This window comes from Lissotriton vulgaris, chromosome 10 (assembly GCF_964263255.1).
Source record: "Lissotriton vulgaris chromosome 10, aLisVul1.2, whole genome shotgun sequence".
Lineage (NCBI taxonomy): Eukaryota > Metazoa > Chordata > Amphibia > Caudata > Salamandridae > Lissotriton > Lissotriton vulgaris.
The window spans coordinates 268,408,177-268,430,347 of record NC_141698.1 but is presented as its reverse complement, the minus strand read 5'-3'; the positions used below and the strand labels follow the sequence as shown (position 1 = coordinate 268,430,347).

Sequence of the window (22,171 nt, the reverse complement as noted above, 5' to 3'; positions counted from 1 at the left end):
GTCCCCGAGGCAGGCAGATGAGGTTACTGATTTAACAACCTTCAGTGTCCTCCACTGCCTCAGTCGACGGGCCCATCTTCTTGAAGGTCCAAGTAATCAAAGCGTCCAGTCGCGGGGCCCGGCAGGAAGGCCCGTGCTTCTTTCAGACACATGGAGCAGGGCTCCTCAATTGGCTAAGGACCTTGCCTGTTCACCAAGGCAGATCGATGGAGCTGTGCGCTATTGTCATGGGTGCAGCTCCACCTGTCAGGTTTGTGCCTGAATAGGTAGCTGGAAGAAGTAGCAAATCTAGCCGGGGGACCTGCTTCAGACGGTGCCCAGGCCCTGAGCCTGTTAGATGAATCCCGGCTCAAATGGTGGCAGATGCAACAGGGGAAAGTGACAGATGATCGGGTAAGGGCCAGGAGGAACTCTATCTTGCATCTGACATCTTGATTGCGTTGACCTCACCCCTTGAACTGACCATATAGTACATACGTAGGTTTCAAAAAATACTATTCCATTCACAAAAAATGTGTGCACAAATTGTGACCACTTTTTCCGCATGGAATGATAAGACACCAGGAACCTGACTTGAAGGAGTAGATGGATGCCAATTGTGTTCACTTCTTGTCTGGTGATAAGGGCCTATTGAAATGTGCATAAAGCATGATACAATGTTTAAGCTATTTAGTCAGCTGCCAGACGAATAGTGATGTTTCTCTGCTATCTGCATGGCTACGGGTCAAGTTGTGCGCACTGTCTACTATTTGGCTAGCCACAAGGTGAATATTGAAGTTTCTTCTCTATTTGCATGGTTGTTGGCAAAACAGTACATTATTTATGCTAATGTGTCAATAATGATGCTGATCTTTCCTTTCTTTTTGTAAATACCCTCGCCAAATGGTTCATAAATGTTTGCTATTTCAGCCTGGTAAATAGTGACATTTCTTTACTAGTTGCATGGCCACCTGCCAAATAGTACATCGTTTCTGCTATTCTGTTTTTGCTATTTAGACAGCACCCAGAAAATTAATGAAGTTTATTTTCTATTTGCATGGCTGCTAGCCAAATTGTACATAATGTCTGTCATTTTGCCAGCAGTCGGGTAAAGATTAAAGGGTCTTTACTATTTGCTTCACTGCTGGCCAGACAGTACATAAAAGCTACTGTTTAGCCAGTACGCAGGTAAATAGTTGAGATTCCTTAGTATTTACATGACTTCTGGACAAAAACGGCAAAATCTCAACTAGTTAGCCAGTGGCCACATAAAGAGAAGAGAATATTCACTATTTACCCAGCGGCAGGCTGAATAGCCACCATCTAACTTAAATTAAAAAATTCAAAATGAAAGTGGGTAATAAGAATTGCAATGCTGTCTCCTCCACTCCAATATGATTAATAAAGCAGATACAAGCAGAATTGCAGTGTTTAAAAAAACGGATTTTGTATAAAATGTTATTCACATTCCATCTCCTGGCCCTTTCACAAACGAAACCAAAAAAGCCCCAAGACACATATCCGGTACTCTTCTTTAAAAGAAATGGGACTGGCTACCTTGCTTCATTCTGCAGAAATGTCCGAAACGGAGTGAGAACACAGCCTCCTATACTGGTACTTCTGGAACATTTTAGGTCCACGTACCAAGTCTGATAAAGATTCTATGAGTTGTCGGCTTGTGACAGTAAAGTAGTTTGCGTTGAATTAGCGCTGCCATTCTCATTTCTCCCTCCTTTCCCCGCTCCTTTTCTCCAGCCAATCACATCACACTTCCTTTGTGTGCATCAGTAAATCTGCCCCCTCGTCCTCCATCCTGTGCAGCTCTGTGCTCCTGGGATGACTGGGAAACGGACGGTGCGGTTCTTCCTCTCGCGACTCGAGGTCCGGGGCAGCGGGCAGCCCAGACAGTAAAGAGGCAGACACTGGGTAATAAGTGCCCTCCAAACACGCACATCACACAGGAGTCACCGCAGATAAGCGAACACACGCCGGGAGACGCTGGGTAACGGGGAAACGCCGTAACAGGCGGAAAACCTCTTGCTTTGACAGAGGAGCATGCGATGCCAGATGGAAGACCCCGTGTAAGCAGAGGGTAGATCCCTCGGTGGCCTGACACGAGGTGGGCTCTGAGCTGCAAGGAACCCCCTCCCGGACCCCGGGACCTGCGTCTGTATCTTAAGTGAGCTGCAGGGAAGCCTTCAGTGAGGTCCTTGGTAACGTGCGTGGAGACCTGAACTTGTCAGCACGGAGGCATTCGGTGAGCTGCACAGGAATCATTGTGACCAGCGGGGAGTCTTTCAGTGAGCTAGCTGCACAGAGAACTCTTCAATAAGTGACACGGTGTTCCTCAGTGAGCTGCACGGAGCCCTCCACTGTGTTACATGGTGTTCTTCAGTGAGCTGCACAGAGAACTCTTCAATAAGTTACATGGTGTTCCTCGGTGAGCTGCACGGAGACCTCGGGTGAGCTGCACGGAGCCCTCCACTGTGTTACATGGTGTTCTTCAGTGAGCTGCAGGGACTCCGCAGGGAGCTTCACATAGTCCTCCACTGTGTTACATGGTGTTCTTCAGTGAGCTGCGCGGAGTCCTTCGATGAGTTACATGGTGTTCTTCAGTGAGCTGCACAGAGAACTCTTCAATAAGTTACATGGTGTTCCTCGGTGAGCTGCACGGAGACCTCGGGTGAGCTGCGCGGAGTCCTCCACTGTGTTACATGGTGTTCTTCAGTGAGCTGCAGGGACTCCGCAGGGAGCTTCACATAGTCCTCCACTGTGTTACATGGTGTTCTTCAGTGAGCTGCGCGGAGTCCTTCGATGAGTTACATGGTGTTCTTCAGTGAGCTGCGCGGAGTCCTTCGATGAGTTACATGGTGTTCTTCAGTGAGCTGCGCGGAGTCCTTTGATTAGTTACATGGTGTTCTTCAGTGAGCTGCACGGAGTCCTTCACTGTGTTACATGGTGTTCTTCAGTGAGCTGCACAGAGAACTCTTCAGTAAGTTACATGGTGTTCCTCGGTGAGCTGCGCAGAGTCCTTCGATGAGTTACATGGTGTTCTTCAGTGAGCTCCGCGGAGTCCTTCGATGAGTTACATGGTGTTCTTCAGTGAGCTGCACGGAGTCCTCCACTGACTTACATGGTGTTCTTCAGTGAGCTGCACAGAGTCCTCAGTGAGCTGCAGGGTGTCCTCCGATGAGTTACATGGCGTTCTTCAGTGAGCAAAAAATCTATTGTGGAGGGAGAAGGAAGACGTGATCCGTTCAGCTTCCTTAAGGTTCAGTATCTCCAAATCAGATGGGGAAAGATCACTTGTCCTGCATAACCTGGGTATGCAGGTCGCGTACCGATTTGTCCCAAATTAAAAAACCTCATACACGTGTTTGATCTTACGTTACAGCGGTATATCTTGATTCTCCGCTACTTAATCACATGTTTGCATAATCACAGGCTTAGTAGTTATGCATCCTCCAGCCGGAGGTTTACCCCTGGTTAAAACAGTAGTGATCAGTGATATGTGGGGTATGTCCTATTAAAAATACTCGTACGTACATGGTGTTCTTAAGTGAGATGCATGGAGTCCTCCACTGAGTTACATGGTGTTCTTAAGTGAGCTGCATGGAGTCCTCCACTGAGTTACATGGTGTTCTTAAGTGAGCTGCACGGAGTCCCCTGATCATTTACATGGTGTTCTTCAGTGAGCTGGACGGAGTCCTTCACTGTGTTACATGGTGTTCTTCAGTGAGCTGCGCGGAGTCCTTCGATGAGTTACATGGTGTTCTTCAGTGAGCTGCACGTCGTTCTCCACTGTGTTACATGGTGTTCTTCAGTGAGCTGCACGGAGTCCTCCACTGAGTTACATGGTGTTCTGAAGTGAGCTGCACAGAGTCCTCCACTGAGTTACATAGTGTTCTTCAGTGAGCCACACAGAGTCCTCCACTGAGTTACATAGTGTTCTTCAGTGAGCCACACGGAGTCCTCCACTGAGTTGCATGGTGTTCTTACGTGAGCTGCATGGAGTCCTCCACTGAGTTGCATGGTGTTCTTAAGTGAGCTGCATGGAGTCCTCCACTGAGTTACATGGTGTTCTTAAGTTAAGTGAGCTGCACAGAGTCCTCCACTGAGTTACATGGTGTTCTTCGGTGAGCTGCATGGAGTCCTCCGATGAGTTACATGGTGTTCTTAAGTGAGCTGCACGGAGTCCTCCACTGAGTTGCATGGTGTTCTTAACCCTTTCGATGCTGATGACGAGCTCAGCTCGTCATCACCCACGGGTGTCGTGTGCTGATGACGAGCTGAGCTCGTCATGAATAATGGAAAATGAGCATATCCAGCACAGCGCAAAAATCCCCGCAGCAGCCATGTGGTTAAGTGAGCTGCACGGAGTCCTCCGCTGAGTTGCATGGTGTTCTTAAGTGAGCTGCACGGAGTCCTCCGATGAGTTACATGGTGTTCTTCAGTGAGCTGCACGGAGTCCTCGACTGACTTACATGGTGTTGTTCAGTGAGCTACAGGGAGTCTGTCAATGAGCTATACCGAGACCCCAGGTTAGCTGAACGTAGCCGTTTGTTGCCCTGCACAGAAATCCTTGCTGAACACCTGTGAGACTTTGAGTGAGTTGCACAGAGTTATCAAATAAGCAACACAAACTGGGTCACTGCTGTGTGCGGAGACCTTTATGATCTGCCTGGAGTCTTTCAGTGAGAGGCGCGGAGACCTTCAGTGAGTTCCATGCAGTGCTTAGTGAGCTGCATGGAGTCCATGAGTGATCTGCCTGGAGTCCAGTTGCAAGCTGCCAGCAGATGAGAAGGTACTTTGGTTTCCACGTTTCAAAATTCTGTTATGAGACATTTTGCTATTAATGTGAAAATGTTGATGGACAATCCGAATGCTATCAAACTGTGTGCGCCATGGCAAAAATGTAAGAGAGGACACGATAAATCGGAAAGGTATCCCCCAAAAGCTGCAAGTGAACCTCCTGGCTGCTGGTAACACTACCGATAGATCCTGTGTTAGCCCCCAAGACCATTGGAGGCCAGCTGGAAGCCCCTCATGGGGTGTGGTCGGGCCACTGAATGAACTCTAGGAGACTCCGTTGGAGCAGCAGGGGAGACTTTGATACCCGAGGAGCACCCAGTGTCAAGAGCTCACACACACCTGGCCGCCGGGACACCCCGCTCAGTCCGTCCGGAAACCCATGGACTGCCAGAAGACCTTGTGGGCATGGCCCTAAAGAGAATATCCTGTCTTGCACTTCACAGTGGGAGCACCGGCGATGGCTGAACAAGCCCTGGGGCAGGTAAGGACCCGCATTTTAGGTGCCCATTTTAGCCACATTGACAAATTACTTATTTCTGCTGGAGCCCCTTAAACTCACTGGCCAGGCCAGTGCACTGTAAGGAAAAACTCAACCAAGAGTCTTTAGATCCTGTGGGGCTCTCCATCAGACAGGGGACGCGAAGGCATACTGCAGCCATTTAACGTGCAATTTTGTTTACTCCATAATGCCTGATCCAGTGATCCATTAGATCCCTTCTGATTTTCTATTCTGAAATTCATGACTTGTTGCATCCAAGTGTCTTAATTGTTGATCAACTTAATCGGGTATTGATCTCTCTCCTGTCATTGATTCCTTCCTGTACCAATGTACCTGATGTGACAATCCACTGTACTTCACTTAATTGTATTTTATATTCAACAATCTTGCAGTACTGCATAGGGTGGATCCCTAGGCAAGCTTCTCCCTCATGGTACGTCATGCAGAAGCCGACATAGACCTGCAATGGCTTTCATCCGGCTGTTACTAAGGATTTGGCGAATATGTTGTTCCACAGTTGGTCCCAGTTCCAAACAGAGCCCTGTGCATTTGGATTATAGGTCAGAAAATAGACGTATTTCCAACATCGATATTTGGACCTGTGTGGGTTAAGAATGGCATGTTTTGATTAACACAACACAGCAGGTATTTTCCTGTAGTTCCGGGGCAGTCAGAGATTACGCAATAGTACTGGTGTCCCATGACCAACAGTATTAATGCTGTCCAGTGACTAATCAATTTAATTCCTTAGGGCGCTAGACTCTCTAGGAGTAGTGAAGTCGAGCAGACAAGGATTACCAGCATAACTTAATAAACAACACCTAATAAACTTACTCTTTAGTCAGTGCTACATCATTTAAGAAAGATAGGACTTTATTTAGTAGGCAGAGGATAGCTTCAAAGTGTGATAGTACAAAAAACCTATAAGGTGCTGCCTAGACTCTCCCTGAGTCTGAGATGTGACCCCAAAAATATTTACTCAATAGGAGTGAGACTTTACATTAACATTCAATTACATATCCCTTGCTACTCTGTTGGATCACCAAAGAAAAATGGAAGGTGCACTCATTGCGGAGTCAGTACAAAAACGTTAAGAATTGTTCCAAAGTTGTTTCTTTTTATTCAATAGATCTTTAAAACTGGCACACAGCCAATGCGTTTTGTTCCTGATTCTTTGCCAGAGGGACCTTCGTCAGGGCTACTATCATTTATGCTAGTCAAATACCAGTAAAGCTGCACTAGGACTTTGAAGGGCTTCGTGCAGCAAAACTAAGGCAGCAGCTACAGCCTGTAGGAGCCCCTGCACCCACAGCTTGTGCTCGAAAGGGCTCATCTCTGTGCAGACTCTGTGTGATCAGTCTTTGAAGTTGTGAGAAGCTTCGCCATATACGCCACAATCGAGGCTTACCTTTTGCCCCATTGGGTTGGATTTCCGAAATATATACACCTTTACTGGTATTTGACCAGCAGAACAGATAGCCCTGACGAAGTTCCCGCTGGCATAGAATCAGGAACGAAACACGTTGGCTGTGTGACAGTTTTAAATATCTATTGAATAAAAAGAAACCACTTTGGAATAATTCTTAACGTTTTTGTACTGACTCAGCAACAAGTGCCCCTTCCATTTTTCTTTGGTGATCCTGGCTACTATTGACACCCCTGGACAGCGGGTGTGGTAAAAGATTGCACCACCCTTTGAATTTATAGTACATACGGACTGGATGTGCTTGACCTTGGTCTGACGTTTGTTCTTTCCTTGTTACTCTGTTGGATGTATCTCTGGTATTCTAGGGAAATTTTGGAGTTGTTTACTTCTCAGGGTTAGTGGGGCAAAGTAGCAGACAAATGGCTACTATGCTGCTTAGCTACGTTATACGCCTGGCACTAGTAGTGCAGCAGCTAATCGTGCAAGCCTGTGCTTCTCTGTGGTCTTGGCAAACTGCAGCTCAGTTACAGCCACATTAATCCGATAAACAGACCACTAAAGCTGGAAAAGGGTACCAACTCGTTCTCCAGGGAGATCTGGATACACAAGAGGGGAGTGCCATAGAAGTCTCTAGTGGATTAATGGGGTTGCCAGGATTACTCTAATCACTGTCCTGGTGACACAGTTCAAATTCTGAGACCTTATCTCGCAAAGTTTTGGAAAGAGGACCAACAGGAAGACTGGGCAGAGCCCCTAGAAATTTCCATTGGCCGCACCAAACTTCAGAGTCCTGCATCTTGAAACAGGCTCATAGTGGTCAAGATGTTTGCATGGTTTGGGGAGCCAGGGGCATCAGTGGGATGGACTGGATTAGCCAGTTCCATCTGGCAACTGGGACCGAGGGTTATTGTATTACCATATGCTTGGCAGTCAATATCTCTGATCCAGGGCTAAATAGAGGGTCAAAACCATTCTGCATTTAGGGCGACCTGCTACTCCCATTCGGACAAAAGGCCTGCATAAATGGAGAGTCCTCCATATCCAGCTGGACTGAAGGGGCAGATACTGGCCCTCTGAATTACAGATAGGATTGGTGCTGGTGAAGACTCATCACAAATATTGGGCGTAGGGTATTTCTGCAGCGTCTTGACTTCTGGCAGCGGTCTCTAGCTGTGTCAGTCTTTTTGACCGACTGGCTGCTAATATCTCGTGGTTCTGGATTGACTTCTTCATTTGAGACACCCTACCTGCAGAACTTCAGTCAGCTGGGCTTTGTGAAAGGTTTGCTCTCATTCGAGGGTTTGGTTCTCTACTCCCTGGATGGTTCATCTTCCCTACCTTCTGATCTGGTCACAAGAGTAAGGTTTTTCCAGAACCTAAGGTTTGTCCTGAGCACTTAAAAAAAGACAGGCATGTTCCTCTCTCTGGTTAAAGTTGGGGGTGCAGAGTCTACTTTGAGTCTGACGATGTACTGGCCATCTCGAGCTAGTACTTTGTACTGGGTCAGTCAGAGTTACTAGTAGAAAACCAGAGCCTACCAAAGTGCTTGCTTGCATCAAGTTTGACATATTACTCCAATTGGAAAGAAGAGCAGATCTTTGTGGTCTTATCCATACAGGTTGTATACTTCAGGGTGATCTTTTTCGCATAAATCTAGGGAAGCTACTTCTGCAGAGAAGAGTGGTCGAATCACTCGCTCCTCATTCTACCAGGCAATACAGGTATCTGGGGTAGGTCCTTGGACCAAAAGAGAGAATTGATGTCACATGCATAAAAGAGGGCATTCTGGTAGGAAAACACCATATTTTTCTTTATTTCTTTATTTGCATTTCAACAAATATGACTGTATACAAATCTTTGCAGTAGCAAAAACCCAACATACAATTGAGTCATCACATGTCCAGATGGACTACATACTGTTAACCAATGTTCTACTTGCATATTGAGCAAATACTAGCAGTCTATCAAGTTTACTGGCTTTTCTTCTGTCATCAGATTCACATAGTCATAAACAAGCATTGGCCATGCCAATTGGTTTCGCCATATTAGTGTATTATGAAAATATGTCCTCGGTGCAGTGCAGAGTTGGAAAAGCATTCCAATCACACATGCGTGGCTCAGACAGGGCGGGAGGGGAACCCTTGCCCACTTGTAGTTGTCAATCAAACACAATAGTATTTTCTTACAACAGGTGCTCTGAACTCACAATTTTTAAAGTGCTTTCATAATGGTTAAATAAAATGTTTGCCCAAAACCACACAATTTAAGCAGGTAAGATGCAGTTTATACTGTTTTTCTGGTTTCACTTTCATTGCTCCTGCAGACCATGCCTTCTCTGTGCACCTCGCTGGACCACTAACCCCCGGGATTATGCATCTTTCTGATCAAGGCCCCGACTAATAGTTATGTTGATTGCAACCCAAGAGTGTCATATACAGCCAGAGAAGTGAGGTCAACAGAGTTGAGCAGTAAGGTAAATGAGTAAGCGAGTTCACATCACTGTTCAGGCATGGAGGCCATGGTGCACCACACGACATAGGAGATTGATAGAGGAAGCACGCCATTCGCTTATGGACTGCATCATCTGCAGCAATGATCAATGTTTTTTCCAGAAAATCAGCAGCAGTACCATTATGAACCCTAAAATGTGGTTGTCATGGAGGTGATCCGGCCCCCAAGCTACCTACATACAACATCCAGGGCTCTAAGTGGGCCGGGTCCTACCGGTACTCGGCACCAGCAGTTCCTAAAAGCAGGTGCTGAGACCAGTCACAATCAGGCTCTCCATTTTTGCCCTAACCCTCGGTGAGAAAAAAAATCTTAACTCCGCAGTAGTGCCACCCTTCACTGCCTTTGAGGTAACTTCATTGACAAAGCCAATAGCCTTAACTGGCTGTAAGTGTAATGTTACTTGTATTTTATATCTGGATGCAATGACAGAGACAGCAAAATACCAGTCCAGCAGCACACTATGCTAAGCACAGATTTTGAGTTTAGGGTGTTATATGCCACGTCCTTAATTACATAGGCCACGCCCCTTTGAGAGACACCCAGGTTTTTCATCCCACTTAAAGCTCGGACCACATCTATCGGGTTTTATTGCCCTTTCATTTATTAGGACTTTTGGAAGGGATCACTGCAATATTTTAATGATTTGAAAGAGTGATACTCAATTTAAACAGGAAAAATGATGGCATCTCCTTAGCAACTTATGAATAAAGACAAAAGAATTCACAGTGGGAGCAATAGTATTTGATGTTAACATTGATATCGTTTTTTGCTATCTGTTGATGAGTGCCTCGAACCATGGCTGCAGCAGAGTCGGGTTGCTTCTGCGTTCTGATTTTGTATAATATTTGCTACCCCGGAACTAATTGCAGCAGCGCCCGTCTCAAATTCAGAAGCAGTGTATGGTTCCTTCCGGTAGTATAAGCAGTAATTGTCCCCCGCCCCCTCCTTCCCCCCTCCATAGACGTCCTGGCAGTGTTTCTTGGACAGGACCTGGCCTCCTGTGACAGCAGAAAACTATTTCCAGCACTTAGAGGAAAATCCATGACTCTAATGAAAGCCTCCACGTGAGGGATTAGTGTTTCCGACGGAGTACAATAGTTGTCGTGTGGGGAGAGGGGGAGTTTGGCTGCTTTACGGGGGTTTGTTCTACAGATGTATACATTCACTTGAAGTGATTACTTCACACTTCTCCCTTCATGAGATGCTGCCGCAAGCGGACTTAATGGAATCCTATGGAGACTAAAACAAATTAAAGGGTGAACGAGTTATTACGTCGTTGGAAAGCACACTTTCACCACAGCTTTGAAGTGCATAAGGATCAATATGCCATTAACAGAAAACAAAAAACTGCAGAAGGCCCTGGGAAAAAAAACTACTACATGTTACACGCATTTATTGCAACGAAATAAAGTAGGCGATAAAATATAGGAAAAGTTGGTTTCACATTAAGATGGTGAGGCATAAAGCCCTGCCAAAGCAGGGGAGACTGGACATGTTCACCAGGCTGATACCGCCACCCCCATGCAGGAAGAAGACGAGAAGCCCCACTCCAGCACACATGCAATCATCCAGGCGATTGAGTCTTCCCGCCAGGCCTTGGAGACCAAAATTAGTAAGGTAGTGGAAATGCACTAACTACGGCTTTGTTGTAATGTCAAGACATTCGAAAGCAAACCCATGTCCCCTCTATTTCTGCACAGCTCTGCACAGCCAAGACTGCCAACCACATACATGTTGCATTCAATAGTTGTCTGTTCATAATTGATGCCTACTTAAGAAGAATGGGTTGTTTTAAAAGTGGTGCATGCGTGATTATTACAGGTAAATCATGACTTATGTGCGAAGCCACATGGCACCCCCTCCCATCCAACTGGCTGACAAGCTCACCACTTCCCATGGCTCTCTGCACACATGCAGCCAGGCCACCATTAGGCTGGAGATGATGAAAAGCAACAAAAAACCAAGGACAGCATGCTCAACACAGTGGGCTTCTCTTTGTCCTGTTAAGTTTCCTGCTTGTGGTGTCTCTGCCTTCCACGTGAACTGGCTCGTGTTGCAAACATGAAGGTAACTCTTTCAGCATAAAAAACATTGTATGCGCGCGCATGTGTTGTGGATTGGTCAGGAATAATAGAGTGCGAACTCCCCCAGCCAATCGCAGCACAAAACAAGCATTTATAAATGCAATAGGACTCGTGTTTACGGGAGACCTATTGTATTGTACATAAAAGTGCATGCCTCGAAAAAGGTACGAATGGGAGTGGGAGGGGGTGGTGGTGGGCAGAGAAGCCACAAACTGCAGGAGTGATCTGGTGGAGGCAGGGGAACAAAAATGTTTTTAAAGTGATAGGGCTGATAGCTATGGAAGGAGAAAAATGACAACATGGCCGCCAGGAGGCGGGATTAAATTGCTAAAAACCAATCAGATTGCAGCATTTAGGATTTCAGTGAATCACAAAGATAGGCGGAAAGTGGGCTGAGCTTCCCCCACCATATTGTATACAGCATCTCTTGCCGGAACAGAGCATGCGCTGCCTGGGCGAAACCTAACATTTTTTCCATATTGGCAACTGAAACTTCCATAAGAACTCCCCACCCCCACCCAATCCAACCCCCTAGGGCTTCCATGCGGATATCGATCACTGTGGTTACAAACAGAAATATGAGCTGTATGGACCATCAGCGATGTCTTGTATCTTGGGGGGATACACACTCTATTGCATGGTATGATGGGAAACCAGTGAGGTCAGGGTTTGGGCTATGGCTATAACTTCCTACTGCAATGACCGTCCCAACAAGTACAAGAAGTAGACTTTCAGTCTGTAGTGTCTTCCACCCACAGGGTGGCCAGTGTTGGTGTCATCATCTCCCAAGAGAGTAATTTGCTTGTCATCTTGCCTCATTCGGCGCATGTGAGCCTTCTCTGCACCTGCCCACTTCATCCTGTCGCTCCTCCAGATTTGTATCATAGGGGATCGTGGGCGAAGTCATCGTATTGCAGTACATCTCTTGACCACTACAAGGCCCAGAATCGCAAACAGTCTGCTCAGTTTCTTTTTGGACTTCTCAGGGATCAGCACAAGGGTTGAATTGGGATTAAAAATCGGCCCGGGCACGCTAAAAAAAGTGGCCCACATTTGCATATTGCCTTTCCGCAAAACACTGTTTCTGCAAAATGTTATAAATGGGGGGGAGGGGGTTAAAAAATATGCACAGATTAGTTTACACTGGTGAAACATACCTGAAAACAAGTAAAGCCACTTTTGCTCAGGCCCCCTGCCCCGCTCAATATGCATATTTTAATGGGCCGGCCCAGAGAGAGAGAAAGGGAGTGACACCTCTGCCCGTTGATAAAATGGAGGTAATGGATGCCCATCTACCTCCAGAAAGGCCACTCGGGCACCCACCGGGCTGCTGGCAGCATGGAACAACACAGAAACCGCCCAAATCGGCTCCCCAAGCTGCTCAAAAAAGCAGCCCACAGCTCGAATCCGGATACCGACCCCTCGGGCATTGCCTGAGAGCCCGCGTTACCAATCTGATGCTAATCAGGCCTAGTCGGCATTGTTTAATAGTACTGGAGATCGCCCATCCCGTGACAAATTTAATGTGGGCCCAGGGATTTAAGTGTGCTGAGTCTCACCGGCGCTGGGCACCAGCAGTTTTGTAAAGGGGGCCTCGAAACGGGTCTCTATCGGGCTCTGTTTTGGCACAGGCAGTCCGTTTTTTTCCAGTCTGCAGTGACAGCAGGCACGTCAATGTGGGCGTGCTCACAGTGCTCACTTCTTACTAGTGGAGAAATTACAGCATGCCATCATGACAGGTGAGCCTTATAGGGGAAGGGAAATCCTTTAAAGAGAGTCATTTTCTGTCTGGCTTTCCCTTCTCTTTTTGGAACTCAGGAGAAGCAACATTGACGTGGTGTCACCAGGGCTGTAAGTGGAAGTTTTTTCAAAATTATCAAGCCATAGTTGCTGCTCATTTATCTTATGCAACTAACAACCATTGACAAACCCAATAGTCCTGACTTGTAATAGGTATGATGTTACTTGTTGTACCATATATCTGGATGCAATGACAGAAACAGTAAAATACAAGTTGGGCAGCAAACTATGCTAAGCACAGATGTTTAGCTTACGTGTTTTAAGTCACGCCCTCAATTACATTGGCCACACCCCTTTGAGAGACCCCCTCGCCCCCAGTTCTTTCATCCCACTTTAAGCCCTGTGTGGGACACCTCCTCCTCTCAGTACATTGTAATGGCTGACCAGTGCCACACTACGTGTATAAAGTCAGCTTTAATGTGACAGCACCTAGTGCATGCAAAGGACCTATCAGGGTAGATAACATGAAGTCTTCTTGGGGATAAAAAGGCGAGGTGCACGTTGTTATATTGTATGAGTTTGAACCGAGTATTTACAGAGACTCCCAAGGAGAAAAGCATTGTGTTAAACACGTACATATGTGCACATTTTGGACTCAGCTGTAGAAAGCACAATTCCTTGACCACCTTCAGGTTACAGACTCGCACCCACACACTCTACCTGCAAAAGGATAGTCCAAGCCCCTGGTTGTTGGTGACTGAGTTGGGCTAGAAGGTAGGCACCCTACCAAGGCATCAGGTTAAAAGGGCTGTCATCCTGAACCAAAGCTAGTTACCACCAAAGTGTCCTCCAAGCTTTCGAGTAGAGGGCAGAGGTCACCCTTGACTAATGGCGGAGTCCCCTTTGGGTGCACCTTCTTTCAGCAGAGCCCAACTCTGCTGACGCACATCTAAGGAAATGTGGAGCACCTCCAGTGGGGTTACAAATTGTTTACTCCACTTAGGTTAAAGTAAAAGAGCACAAACCCAGAAAGAAAGGTGCTTTATGAGAGCGGGGAGGTAAAATAGACCAGTGTTGAGCAGCAAAGAGGCCACAGTAGTAAGGGAAGTGAATGCAAGGCGTTGAAGGGTGGGGTGCGGTTTGTATTTATTCATAAAGTTTTATATAGCGCAAACTTAATCCCGAAGGATATCAGAGCGCTTTACACTTGAGGGAGTGAGGTAAGTCAAATAGGGAATATACAAAAGCAATACAATGGTGCACATAGAAGACTCAAGATAGCCCTTCGCTAGGAGTATAATGTGCTATGCATTGAAACAGAATTACCAAGGGGAGCCAGTACAATAGTAAAGAACCAGAATGATGTCCTTTCTTGAAGTGTGATGGATGCGCTAATAGTTGATCTTCGCTCCTCTTATGAAGGTAAGAACTTGTTCATGAGGAATCGTTTTGCTTCCCATTTGAATGCAGCCTTGGAGGAGATTCTCCGGATTTCCAGTGGGAGAGAGTTCCACATTTTTGGAGCAGAACAAGAATGAATTGGGCAGCACATGAAAAGTAGATAGGAATGCAGTAGGTGAGGGCGAAAGGTGGGGGTGTGTTTGTGCCTGTTAACCAGGTGGTGGAATTTGAATCTCATCCTTCAGAGTGGAATCGACTGACAATACAGAAACTGATTTGCTCCATTTTCTCTGTGGTTTCATTGATGTCTTTTTTTAACCTGATAAGTGGCCCTACTCCCTTCCACACCCGTTTGGTTGTAGGTAATGGTACATCTGCTTCTTTAAACGTAATAAAACGGAGTTAAACCTAAAACATTAACCAGGCCGGGGGTCTTCCTTTCCTTCCAGTGCTTTCCATATAAGGGCTGTTAGATGCTGATCTTTTTTCTAAACCCCTGCAGGCCAATGTGAAAGGGCTTTGTTGGTCTCTAATCTTGTTCGGTGCAGTTTCCCAAATATTTTTTGGCTATTATCGATTAAATTATAAATAGAAGATAATTAACAGGTTCACCGCGGTTTTCCTTTTCTTAAAAATGTGAACAATATTTGAATCCATGTCCAGGAGTGGAATGGTGTTCCCTTGTCCGAATGAACTGGGTGGTAATGGGAAACGACTGCCCCAGGTGTATAATTCCAATTTATATAGACCCACATGCATCTCATCCAAACAAGGGGGCTTCCCACCTTTTTGTTTTAGAATACCCTGAATAATTTCTTCCTGGATGCGCACTGCAAGCAACTTTGATGTGTGTAAAATTGGTGCTGTTCCTCAGTTATCGTTGCCTGTGTGCCATTACTATCATATAAAGACAAATACAGCGCACACCAACAGTCTTCCACAACATGATACATTGGGACATGGCCAGAGTAAAACATCATGTCATTCCCCTTCTGAGACCCCTATACCTTCCCCTTCCACTCACAATCCAGCTGCAGCTTGGTGCATGATCCTGTGAAGTGGGGTCCAATTCCCCCACATAAAGGAAGAAACTAACAAGGTCTTAGTTGCTCTTTCTCATGACTAATCAGCGTTGTAGTTCATTAAGACGTGGAAGGTGGTATCCTACATCGTTCTCTCAAGTAGGTATCCAGTGGGCTCCACACCCTTTAAAGTGCCTGTGCTGCTGAATTAGGTCAAGTTCTCAGGCAGACCACGGTATCCACTCTGAGCCTCTTTATATTTCCTTGATGTGGTTGCCCTCCCTAAAGCTTCTTGGCCTCCCTGTATGGGTGAGCTGCCCACACCAAAAGAAAAAAATCAAAAGCTTGGGGGTGTGGTTTGAGCCCGACCTAACCTTCAGGACGCATGCACAGAAAGTCGCAGGCATCTGCTTTGGCCTGCTTCGAGCAGTGCAGAAAGTTCTTCCTCTTCTGCCTTTCCAGTCCAGGAAGCTACTGATCCAGGGATTCATTTTATCCAGACTAGACTATAGCAACGCCTTATTCTTAGAGGAGCCGGAAGCCACCACTAATATCCTTCAACGGGTGCAGAATGCAGCAGCCAAATGCTTTCCGGGGCCTCAAGAAGCTCGTCGGCCAGACCAGTTCTGAGAGCCCTTCACTGGCTGCCAATACGTGAAAGAATTATCTTCAAATCACTATGTATCACCCACAAGGCGCTCCAGGGTAAAGGACCTCCGGCTCTTAGGAGCCTGATCTGCCCCTATAAATCCTCCCGGGCTCTCCGGTCGGATTTGGCAAACCTAGCTATAGTCCCAAGAGTGAGGAAAACACGCACAGGGGGACGCCGTTTCATGGTAAATGCGGCAAAAAATTGGAACTCTCTCCCCAGGCAGATCCGGACCAAACCCTGTTATCTTAAGTTTCGAAAGTCCCTTAAAACTTTTATCTTTCCCAAGAACCTCTAAGTAACGGTACCCCTATCAGTTTGTTCCTGTTCTTTGTTTTGTTAGCGCTGGGACGCTCTTGGGCAGCCATGCGCTTTATAAATCAAATTTCATTTCATTTCATTTCATTCACCGTGTGAGAGAAATCCTTGTTTTCACTTTAGCTGCCTGATCCGACCTTCTGTCGCGCAGTCCCACAGGAGTGATCCCTGGGTTATCCGTAACCAGAATCCCTGGCATCATTTTATTTTTTGACCGTTGCTTCCCTGCATGGTTGAATGACAACGAGTAGCTCGTGAGCTACAGGCAGCTCTCCAGCTGACAGTGATTAGCTCTCCTGTGTGCAGCTCAGCCTACTGAATTAGAAGCTTTTGCTTGGTTTCATTAATTTCTGTATACCAAGACTGAAAAGCATTTATTCAAGATGAAAATGTTTGTATTTTCAGATGTTTTTTCATAAGCTGAAGTTTGGGGAAAAGTGGTTGAATTTGCAAAATAAAAAAAGTTTAAAGCTGATATTTGAGTGATACATCATAGAGCACGGGAGAAACCTTTTTCTTATTTTATGACCTTGGTACTGGAGGCATAGCAGCTATGGCTGTAATGTATTGCCCACATAGAGGCAATTCAAATCGATAAATCCTTGTATACATTACTGCTGGCAACCCTCCCTGATGCAATAAGGTGATCACTACTGAAACCTTTGCATGGGGTGGCCACTATTGTAATCTTGTCTGATATGGTCACTATTAGAACACTAATAATATTAGTAGCTCCGGAAGTTTTTTTATTGAACAAAAGTAGCTCTTAATACACAAAAGGTTGGAGAACCCTGATGAAGATGTAAATGTTAAGGCTGACACATTATTTTTGAGATGTTTCAAGTGTAGACTTGGTTTACCGTTCTCAGAGAACCAGACACTTAAATAATTATAATTTGAGGTCGATGCGATTTAAGGATTCCCAAGCCTCCAGCTGTGTGTTAATTTGCACCTGTGTTTCCTGAAGACCATCACCTTTTGTCTTTGCGGCATTTACCACTAACTTATTGTCTAAGATGTAGTTATTTCGTTTTTTCAATGCACTTAGCATGTCGTTTTTGGTGTGGTGCAAGATAATGAAATCATCAGCATACTGCATAATAGGCCTATAAGGTCCTATCCTACAGAAAATTGTGTTAGCCTATCGGCTAAATACAAGGTATATAACAGTGGCCAGTACACACCCTTGATTGAGGCGTCGGCTTGTTGGAATTTGTCTTGTGGCTGAGTTTTCTGCCCCTAACTTGATACAAACCGAAGTCTCTGAGTAAAAAGAGATAATAGCTTTAAGTAAGGAGCTGGGCCTGTCCCAGTTTCCATGCTTTGCCCAGAGCCTATTCCGATCCACCATATCAAAAGCAGCAGAGTAGTCGACGAAGCATGCAAACAATCGAAGTCTCAAATTGTTGAAGTGAACAAGGTAAGTCAGTGCAACAATGTTGACAGTAGTTGACGAATTTTGCAGGAAACCTGTTCCATAGAACGGAACTCGGTTCTCTCTAAATGTCCCCTCTACAGTTTCATGTAATAGAATTTTCTTGTCTCCTTTTTCCTCAAAGCCTAATAAGGCAATTAGGCGATAGTTTGCAGGGTCTCTTCTATTTCCCTTTTTAGGTCGAGTTTACTCAAACCTATTACTGCTGAACCAAAGTCTCTCAAACCAACCAGCCGGATTTCCGACAATGCCCGTTCCCTCCCACTTGCTGGCATCCCGCCCCCCCGCCCCCCCCCCCCCCAACCAGGCTCACGCTTCTCCAGCGGCCGAAAGCTTCACTTCAAAGGTATCCGTTCTCGCGTCCCCTGCTTCACACTTCACTCCTCTTTGTATATACTTGTCTGCTAATCGACAACATTTGCACTCTGAGGCTGAAATAGCAACTGCTGCGCCATTAACATCTACGTTCACCTGCATTTTGTTCGTGTTTTTTAACTGAACATTATCTAAATCCCTATTGCAGCCCCAGAGATTTGCACCGTTAGAACTAAGTATTTAACAGCCCCCTCTTCCATATCTCCCATTCTGTAAACTAGGGGTACATAATCCACTCTGGTGACTGCTGTGCAGTTCATAGTTGCCAAGTGGCCCCATGTCAAATGTGGCCACATTGTATGGGTGTCTGATTTATTTAGCCAACAGCTTCGATGACACACACTTGTCTGGTGATCCCGTGTGGACACCTCAGGATGCCCCGGGCACTTGTGAATCACTGCACCGTCTGACCCCAGAGCTCCGCTGCCCTCTCTTGCTAACCGGGCACCAGTCATACCTGTGTGATGTCAGAGGCTTGCCACAGTACTTCTGTCTGGCGGAGCTCAGTGGCTGCTGTTTGTACCATTACATTGTATGCTCTTCGTAAGTGCTTGCCAACATTGTCCCTATGTATCTGAATTTGCTCTCTCTACCACTCCCTTTCATTGCAATTCTCGACCCCCCTCTCCCCTCTCCCCGCCCTCCTGTATCACTGATTCATCCACTCTTTTTCATCTTTCTCTGCCTTAAATCCCGTGTCCCTCTAGTTTCTCGTTCTCTTCGCCCCACATTTTCGCCCTCTTGTCATTCTATTCTGTTTGTAACCCTTTCCTGTTTTCATTGGCTAGTCACTCTTTTCCCTTTATTGCCCATTGTTCCTATTTCCATTCCTGCCACTGTATTCACTTTATCTCCTTTGCTCCTTCCATCACCCCCCCCCCCACTATTTCTCGTTTTTTTTCTCATAGGGATAAATTATTTCTGTGTATTGCGTGTGTCTGTACTGTGCACAGTCATTTCACTTTATGCGCCTCATGCGAAGTTACTCCTGTTGGCGCTTTATAAACTATTTCTCCCTCAAAGATATAAGCTAGTCAAAAAAAGCAAACAAAAGTCTCCCTCTGCCTTCCCGAACACGCTCAGCAGCTGGTTTCTCCTAGGTCCCCCAATAAACCCCCTCCCTGCTTGATTAATGGCTTTGCATTTGCACTGGATAGCAGTTAACATGCCCGAGGCGCCAGCAGAGGCCAAGCCACACAGAGACATTCTCCTTAAGTGTTGTTCCCCCTGAGAGCAGAGTAATTTTACGCTCAACTCCAAACCTACAAAAGGTTGTACTTTTTTCAAATTATTAATAAATACTAGCTTAAACAGTAATGTTTGTGAGGCAAAAATGTAACGTCACTTTGTTCATCTCAGTATTTCACCCTATTAGCATTATGTTGGGGGTTTAAGCCGATGTAAGTATATATTTTTTTCTAAAATACTTTGATAGTCACACACAACGTAAAGGAGTGTTTGTATTATTTTGTTTTCACTACATTTTCTGTCAGTATATTTGCCGTTGATTGCATCATGCTGCCAGCATGAGAACAATTCCCCCCCCCTCCCCGTCCCATCTTGATGCTCCATGTGCAGTTGGTTACACTCTGTGCCATCCTGACAATGCACATGCAGCCAGTTTCACTCCAAGCCATTCTGACAATGCACGTGCAGTTGATTCCATCCTGAAAATGCACATGCAGCCAGTTTCACTCCAAGCCATTCTGACAATGTACGTGCAGTTGATTCCATCCTGACAATGTTCATGCAGTCAGTTGCACCCCCGGTGCCAAACTAACAATGCACGTGCAGTCAGTTTCACTCTGTGCCATACTGACAATGCACGTGCGGGTGGTTCCACCCTGTGCCATCCTGACAATCCACGTGCCATCTGTTCCATCCCAGTGTGATCCTAACAATGCGCATGCAGTTGGTTTCTTCCACCCTGTGCCATCCTGACAATCGAGGTGCAGCTGGTTCAATCCCGGGGCTATTATTACAATGCACATGCAGTTAGTTGCACACAATGCCATATTGACAATGCATGCACAGTCAGTTGCACTCTGGGCCATACTGACAATGCACGTGCAGTTGGTTCCACCTTTGCCATTCCGACAATGCACATGCAGTCACTTTCACTCTGTGCCATACTGACAATGCACATGCAGTTGGTTCCACCCCGTGGCATTCAGACAACGTGCGCGCAGTCTGACAGTGCACCACATCCAACCAATAGAGTTGGAAAAGAGCAAGCCAGTCTTATTTTTACACTTTCGACATTGCCCCTGTATTCTACGAAAGACCTAATATTCAGTTTGTGTACAAGAAGTTGAATGGTTGACTAGGCTTAATGGCTCAGTGAGTTGAACGACTGCCGAAAACAAACGCATTGATGTGGAAATCATGAATTCGAACACCGGCAAGACTCGCCCCCCCCTGTACCCCCCCAGCAATGCCAAGAGCTTTCCCAGCGCGCGCCACTCTCTCTCTGTTGTCACACGCATTAGTAGGCAGCCCACCCCCCTCCCCATTGCTCACTGGTTGTTTTTTACTTCCTTAATTGTTATCCTTGACGCCGGCTTTGTTTTCCCAACCATTAACTCTGTGACCATTTGTTGGACTCACAATACTTCACACCGTAAACAGCATCACTCAGCACCACTCAACAACACAGCATCACTCAACGCCACAGCATCACCTAACGCCACAGATTCACTCAGCACCACTGAATGCCACAGCACCCCTCAACGCCACAACACCACTCAACGCTACAACACCACTCCACGCTACAGCACCACTCAACGCCACAGCACCACTCAACGCCACAGCACCACTCCATGCAACAGCATCACTCCATGCCACAGCATCACTCCATGCCACAGCACCACTCAATGCCACAGCACCACTCAACGCCACAGCACCACTGAATGCCACAGCATCACTCAGCACCACTGAATCCAACAGCATCACTCAACGCCACAGCATCACTCAGCGCCACAGAATCACTCAGCACCATTGAATGCCACATCACCCCTCAATGCCACAGCACCAATCTATGCCACAGCACCACTCTGTATTGTATTGTATTGTATTGTGGCATACTTGTATAGCGCGACCTGTCACCACCAAGGGCATCCTGGCGCTTTGACCCGTACTCCAGTGAAAAGCAGTAGCTCAGCCTATCCTGGGAAAAAGATGAGTTTTCAAAGCCTTTCTAAAAGATAAGAGATCTTCAAGGCTTCTCAAGGATATAGGCAGAGAGTTCCAGAGTTTGGCTGCCGCTACTCTGAACGAGCGGCCACCCATCCTCACTCTCTGGAATCGCGGGACTACCAGTAGCCTGGATGACGAGGAGCGTAGAGCTCTAGATGGACGATACCAGGCAAACATTTGCCGCAAAGGGATGGGGCCCAGGCCATGAATAGCCCTGAACACAATACACGCTGCTTTGTAGCGCACCCGCAGATGGACTGGCAGCCAATGAAGTTCTCGCAGTGCTGCCGTAGAAGAGCTGTGGTAGGGGCGAGAAAGGGCGAGTTTGGCAGCAATATTTTGCACCCTTTGCAACTTGCCCAGAAGTGTTACCGGGGCCTCCAGAAGTAGTGCGTTACAATAGTCAAGTCGACTTAGGATGGTACAACGCACTACTTCTGGTCTGGCTTGCTCAGGGAGGAGAGGAAGGACCTTGCGCAGCATACGAATCAGCATCATACATGTAGAGGTGGTCTTGTTTACATGTAGATCCAACTGCAGGTTAGGCCCAAAAGTAACGCCTAAATTGCGCGCTGATTGTGCCGCAGACACCGTCTCTGAGAAGGACGGAGGCCAGAAGTCTACTGGGAGATCTCGAGGAACTCGATCAGTGGAACAGTGTAAGACCTCTGTCTTTGTTCCGTTGAACTGTAGCGAGTTCCGCCGGAGCCAATCCGCTGTCGCCT

The 22,171-nt window shown here is 46.5% G+C and overlaps 1 protein-coding gene across 1 annotated transcript in view; it reads left to right on the top strand.

The window, feature by feature from the left end:
• Positions 1 to 1,827: 1,827 nt before the first annotated feature.
• The window catches only part of LOC147685099 (uncharacterized), a 74,228-nt gene continuing 53,884 nt past the window's right edge, over positions 1,828 to 22,171 (top strand). The window contains exon 1 of the mRNA XM_086940987.1: positions 1,828 to 5,272. Within this exon, the coding sequence (XP_086797113.1) occupies positions 5,249 to 5,272 (24 nt within the window). The 5' untranslated portion in view covers positions 1,828 to 5,248. The remainder of the gene's footprint in view (positions 5,273 to 22,171) is intronic.